Genomic DNA, 6,453 nt, shown 5'->3' with positions numbered 1-6,453 from the left:
GAAAGACAAAACAAATGCAAAAAGAGATGAAACACTGATGCTCGGATGAATTTATTGTACGTTCTCTAATCCGCCTCTTACAAAAATGTAATATGTTTGAGTTGTGAAGGTTCTGTAGGAACTGAACCATAAAAAGATAAGATATTATAGAACATTAAAATTTGCCCAGTTTGAGGCACAGTTAATCAAGTGCTGAGTATATGAGTTGCAGTAGTATACACGTTATTTAAGCTTGCGTTTGCTTTTGATTCAGAAGCAAGGTGTATTTTCTCCCTCTTAGACTACTGTTGTCTGGGAACAAACTTGAGTTTTATTGGTTTTGTTGGCTGCAGCTTCCAGTCAAACTCCAACGGAATCTAAAGAAAGGAATTAATATGAAATTAGGGACATGATCACTGAGTGGTACAACACTCTGAACGCACATGAACAAGTGCACATGTGTGTTGCTGTGAGTGGAGTGTTATTCTTACCATGGTCTCTTTGCATGTTTCCAAAGTGTAACTCTGCAGGAGACGAACAATAACCACCTTCATGACGAGGATAGCAAAGCGCATCCCAATGCAGTTACGAGGGCCGAGCCCAAACGGCATGTACGCATACGGGTTCACCTCCTCTCCGCTATCTTTACTGAACCTGCACATACAGACAGAACATAAACATCACACCCAGTATTACTTAAGGTAGTATTTTAAGTCAGGCACTTTCACTAAGGCTGCACAATATTGCAGTTTTGTCTTATGGGAACAATGGGGGTTGCAATCTCCAACTTCACCGCTAGATGCCACTGAATCCTACACACTGGTCCTTACATTTCACAGTAATTACATTTTCTTGTGGAGGAACAAAAGGTTCTTGCTCATAGATTAAGTGTGAAAGCTTAGCAAAGTGTACATTTACCTCTCTGGTTTGAAAAGCCCAGGTGAGCTCCAAAAGCGTGGGTCCTTGTGTAAAACGTGCACAGGAATCCCAACCAGGGTTCCTTCTGGGATGGTGATGCCGCCGACCTGGACAGTTTTTTTGCACATCCTCTCAAGCCGAGGAGCAGTGGGTATCAAACGCTGTGACTCACAAAGAACCTGGTCAAGGTACTGTAGACCGGCCAGATCCTCGTATGAAATGGGAGCCTAGAGGCAAAAGTAACACACAAAAAAAACAAAGATTAGAACAAGAAAAGTTAGTAAACTGCAATGAATCACATGCAAAATTACTGTACATCTCTCGGTAGTCTGGCATCAATTTCTTCATGCAAGGTCTGCATCGCCTCAGGGTTGGTCGCCAGGTTGTAAAGGATGTACGTGAGAGTGACACTGGTGGTCTCATACCCACCAAAGATGAAAACCACAGCCTGGGAAAGGATCTCGTGTTCAGTCAAACCTGCAAGAAAATAAAGCGGAAGAAATTTGTCAAAAATTGTTCAGACATAGAAATGTATTTCTTACTTTTGACATTATCAAAGTAGGGCTGTAACTAACAATTGTTTTAGTTATCACTTAATCTGACAACAATTTAGTTGTTTGATCTATAAAATGTCAGCAAATAGTGAAAAATGCCCATCACAATTTCCTAAAGTTGAATTTGAGCAGATTTTTTATCTGACCAATAACCTAAAACACAAATATATTCAGTTTATAATGATATTAAACAGAAAAAAAGCAGCAAATCCTCGAATTTGAGGAGCAAGAACCGGACAATGTTTTACTTGAGAAGTGACTTTAATGATTAGCCAGTTATCAGAATAGTTACCAGAGATTTTCTTTCATTCGGGCTAAAGGATTTATCACCTAATCCTTTGAGCTCTAATAATCAGTAGATACATTAAAGTTTGTTACCCTTTATGGTGTAGCGTAGTCAGATCATCTATCATGGCCAATTTGAAGCAAATGGCAATTTCAGTCACAATATTTACAGGTGTAAATAGAAAAAACACTGATGCTCATATGGGAGGATCTGTGTAACTTTTTTTAAAATATGTGGAAAACCATCGATCTTCAGTTATCTTGTCTAGTGAAGAAGAATCGCCTCATAAACAGGAATGATAGAAAAAATATGCATTTTTCCTGAGCTGAATGAGTGCTGAAGCTGAGGAAGTTGAAGAACAATTTAAATGTAAATTGATGAATTTTAAGAGTAAAACTATTAGTGTACCTCGACTTGCAAACATACCTTTACTTGGCTGATCTTGTTCACTCTTTATGTCTGATTCTGGTATCTCGTTCTGAATCATCACCTGCAGGAAGTCGGCTTGAATCTGGATCAGCACAGGGAGCATTCAGCATTGACACAAAATGCATAAAATGTATTACGTATATTTGTGAGATGCACTTCTCCCACCCCACAGTCCCTATGGGTTTAAAGAAGTAGATCTACATTCTAGGAAATCTGCGTATTCATTACCTTGGGGAGAGTTACATGAGGAGATTGACACCAATTTCATGTCTGCCCATTAGACCAGGAGGGTTAGCTTAGCTTAGCATAAAAACTGAGAGTAGAGGGAAACAGCTAGCCTGGCTCTAACCAATGGTAAAGCTATTTAACAACTAATATCGTGTTTGTTTAATCGGTATTAATGACAAGTGGTTTCACAGGAGGTTGTTGGATTACTTCTTAGCTGGTATTACACCACAAACTGTGATCTGATTAGGAAGTTCAGCTAGGCTTTACAGCCACTACAAACATGTATTTTGATGGCTGATAATCATGGTGCCTCCATATTATTTAGACAGGGGCACAGACTCAACTTTTGTACTTTGTACTGTTTTTGCATTAATAAAACAAACCAGATGTAACATGTTAACTCACAAGCTTTAGACGTGCTGGACAGCCGGATTTTGTTACCTTTTAGACAGATCCAGACAAGTTGATTCCCCATGTTTCCAGTTTTCATGCTAAGCTAAGCTAACTGACTGCTGACCCTAGCTTCATATTTAGCATACAGACATGAGAGTAGTATCTATCAATCAATCAATCATCTAAATGCAGATGAAATGCTTACAGATTCATCTGCACGATGCTGGTCTTTAAATCTCAAGATGATGTTGTGGAAATATTCCAAGCTGGGTTTGGACACTATGCTGATATGCAGGAGCTCCAGCAGACGGGCCCCAAAGGGAAATATCACTGAAAGGAGAACAAAGGCTTGTTGCCAAAAATGTGCACACTAATGTTCACAAGGTGCTTGTATGATCAAAAGATCTCCATCTAAAACAGAAGTGAAAGGAGAACGTACTTAGTAAAAAAACAATCCAAAATCGGAAATTAAGGAGCTCCTTGATATTAACAGTATTTGGGTCATCAGGATTGTTTATAGAGTTTGCTTCAACACTGAAAGACGCACTGGTCACAACATCCAAACTGTAAGGTCCCATAAATCTGCAGCAGAAGAAAAGAGAGGTGGTTTTCTTTTAGGAACTAAAATGGACTAATGATGTATGTAATGATATGATGCCACATAACAGATTAACAACATACTGTTTGACATCGACGGGTTCATCCAAATTTGTTGTTCCAAGTTTTTCAACAAGCCGGTCTGCATACCGAGCAATGATGGGATAAACCTTCAAAAAAAGTTGCACATGTAGACATATTTGTTTGTATCGCTGCACGAGATAACAGGAAGCAGATTGCAGAAGTTAACTCTGGTATGATGCCGACCTGTTTCAGTTTTCCACTGGTGAAGCATGGTGACAACGTGCTACGAATTCTTCTCCATCTTTCATCTTTGACTACTGTAATTGCATCGCTAAATGCCTCCATTACATTATCCTGTGAACATGAGTACAGTTAAAAGGGAAACTACACTCAGTGTTTACATTCTTGTACAGAAGAGTTATATAGTTACAGTATGCTCCGTCATTTCTCCTTCCTTGACCATTCAATATGTCCACTTCGAGCTGAATCATCACACTGTACATTACAATGTAAAGAAATCCTTGGGTAGAACGATTTGTCTTGGGGATGATCATAATGTTTTGTATTAGAGCCCGACTGATATGGGATTTTTAAAACTGAAATCAATTTTAGAGGGAAAATTTTCACAGATTACCGATATTGCGTATTTTTGAGCCAGAAAGAAAATAGACCAATTTTGCACCGATATGACTTTGCAAAGATACGCAGAAGGCTGCTGTCTTAGAAAAATAACTTTAAAGAATATTTGAGTAAAATTTGTTTAACAATTGCAGAAATTAACAAAGAGAATTAAAAAAACATCAGTTAAACATCAGTACTCAGTACATAAGCATTTTGTTTGTATATTGCCGAATACTGGATAACATATAACATAACAATGCGATACCGATGCGATACCAATATGTCTGTGATAGAGCTCTCTTTTGTATATTTGGTATCTATGGTGATTCTGACAAATAAATGAATTGTATATAAAGAAACCAGAAACACCACCTAGATAAAAGCAAGATAAAAACTGTTTGGGGGATGCAGCATGGCGTAATGAAGAAGAGTTGTGCATTGTTTTTTTCAATTTTATTGGATTTTGTTACCTTTGGTCAGAGCCAGGCCAATCCTTATGCTAAGCTAAGTTAGACCTGCAGCTCTGTGGCACCAATATAAAAAAAATTGAGCTTCTGGCAATAGTATTACTTTGAGGTTCTACACATGAGCACACATTAACCCTGATGTTACAGGCTGATGTGTTTCACAATATGAGTCTGAAGAGATTCATTCAATAAATACAAAATACTGTTATATTGCACCACCTACAATTTCAAGTTTAGCTGTATTTCAGAACATATGCGTGCCGTCTGGTGTGATCTTCAACCGTAAATATCTGACTCAACAACCGGATATGCTACAAATGGGACTTCACAGAGTTGCGTAACTTCATAACTGACTGCAAATGTTACATCATTGTCATTGGACATCACATGCTGAAGAATTATATACTCTGCTGTACGAGAATACGCAACAAGATGAATCTCATACCCTCCGGTTGGTAAACACGGAGTAGCACTCTTTCACGAGCACTGTTTTAATCATCTCAGGGTCTGCCACCATTAGAATGGGCGCTCGTGCATCAAACAACCTGCACAAAAACACAACAACAGCACAGAGTAAAGTATGAGCTATTATTTTAACATGAATACTTTATAAAGCTTCATAAGACAGAAGTAAATGTATGTTGATCTAACGTTTAGCCAGGTTCCCACAAGGAAAGAATAAACCAGTTGATTGTTTCCAACCTTTATGGCTTGTGAAAGCACTGCCTCGTCAGGCCCCCATGTCATGGTTTTATTGATGTTTCCACTCTAAACTTCTCAGAGAGATTAATTTAAATAACTATCAAAAGCCCAGAGAGGAAAATATATCCAATATTTCATTAAAAAAAAGATAGGAAAAAAGAGAACTTTGTTTGTTCTGCTGTCCTGCTCTAATTATCATCTCACCCCTCTGATTTATCTTGTGACAGTGAGAAGAGGGGCCCAGATCCTGGTTTGTACTTTAACTTAAGAAAATGGATTTTCCTGTGACACTGACGTCACCTGCAGCAGGTTGGACTTGAAGGGCGAAGTACAACTCACCCCCAGATATCGCCGTACTTCGCATGGCACTCCCAGTCAAAACGAAGGAATCCCTACCAAGGCAAAATGTGTTAAAGTGTTAAAAAGGTTAAAGGGTCACAAAGCCTCTAACATTACATGAACAAAGTGTATAGATAAGCAATGAAGGCCAGGTTAACACCCACTCACTTTCTGCATATAACCTCAGGTACCCAGTGTTACCCCATACGCCAAATAAACTAAAACAAAATATACTAAACAAAATAATAATAATTAAATAAAACAAATAATTTGCAAAAGAAAACACTATTAAAAATATAAGCAAACTAATCAAACAATATGACTTACTATTGATAAAACAACAAATAAATAGCTCCTTCAAAAAGCTTTACCTGTCATCAAATGCAGCACATAATAAGGACATATACTCTCTTAATCATTAACTCTCAAATCAATCAACTCCTTACATAATGTTTGTGTTTATGTGTGAGTAATTACCTTTCCAAGGCTTAACAGTGTTCCAACAAAAGGCAGAGGCATTGGTCCGGGTATTCCTTGCTTTTTGAAAAACCTATATGGCCAAATGCCATACCTATATTATATTAAAAAAAACAGTTATACACAATCACAGTCAGTGTAGGACAGTCGGTGAATAACACCTTTGATAGTTAATGAAACAGAAACTACTCACAGCAGTAACAGGGAGAGACACAGAGCCAGCAAAGTCCAGGTGGTTGCTGAAAACATTGTAAAGAGAAACATGTTGTGTCGATGCAGACACGAACTGCGTGAAAATTTAGAAATATCAGCTGGGAAACAATTGACCTGATCTGCCACTGACAGTGGGAGGAGCCCAGATTGTAGAGATCCAGGAAGAAACTGGTCCCTGGACGCCGAGGGCTTTAGCTTTCACACTGCAGTGCTAGAGGACTGCTAC

General features: G+C 38.4%; 1 protein-coding gene across 2 annotated transcripts; it reads right to left on the bottom strand.

Annotated features, from left to right (window-relative positions):
• Positions 1 to 35: 35 nt before the first annotated feature.
• Positions 36 to 6,378, bottom strand: LOC127373922 (cytochrome P450 3A27-like). 2 transcript variants are annotated; one of them, XM_051418836.1, is made up of 13 exons: positions 6,208 to 6,377; positions 6,015 to 6,108; positions 5,538 to 5,590; positions 4,942 to 5,041; positions 3,652 to 3,762; positions 3,469 to 3,554; positions 3,227 to 3,369; positions 2,993 to 3,117; positions 2,164 to 2,248; positions 1,214 to 1,374; positions 898 to 1,124; positions 471 to 633; positions 36 to 356 (listed from the first exon to the last, which is right to left on the bottom strand). In XM_051418836.1, the coding sequence occupies exons 1-13, from the start codon at positions 6,276 to 6,278 to the stop codon at positions 282 to 284; spliced, it is 1,494 nt and encodes a 497-aa protein (XP_051274796.1). In that variant the 5' UTR covers positions 6,279 to 6,377; the 3' UTR covers positions 36 to 281. The 2 variants fall into 2 exon arrangements, with proteins under 2 accessions (XP_051274796.1, XP_051274804.1); XM_051418844.1 differs by lacking the exons at positions 2,993 to 3,117; positions 3,227 to 3,369; positions 3,469 to 3,554; positions 3,652 to 3,762 and having other exon boundaries at positions 6,208 to 6,378.
• Between the last annotated feature and the right edge of the window lie 75 nt (positions 6,379 to 6,453).

Source organism: Dicentrarchus labrax, unplaced genomic scaffold, assembly GCF_905237075.1.
Source record: "Dicentrarchus labrax unplaced genomic scaffold, dlabrax2021, whole genome shotgun sequence".
Taxonomy (NCBI): Eukaryota; Metazoa; Chordata; class Actinopteri; family Moronidae; genus Dicentrarchus; species Dicentrarchus labrax.
Note: the sequence above shows the minus strand (reverse complement) of the source record. Positions and strands in the feature narration are given on the sequence as shown.

Coding starts and splice junctions, on each gene's coding strand:
- LOC127373922 (XM_051418836.1), bottom strand. CDS start 6,278: ATGTTTCTCTTTACAATGTTTTCAGCAACCACCTGGACTTTGCTGGCT. Junction 3,118..3,226: donor TTGGATTGTTTTTTTACTAA/GTACGTTCTCCT, acceptor TTCTCCTTTCAG/TGATATTTCCCTTTGGGGCC. Junction 1,125..1,213: donor ATGCCAGACTACCGAGAGAT/GTACAGTAATTT, acceptor TTTTGCCTCTAG/GCTCCCATTTCATACGAGGA.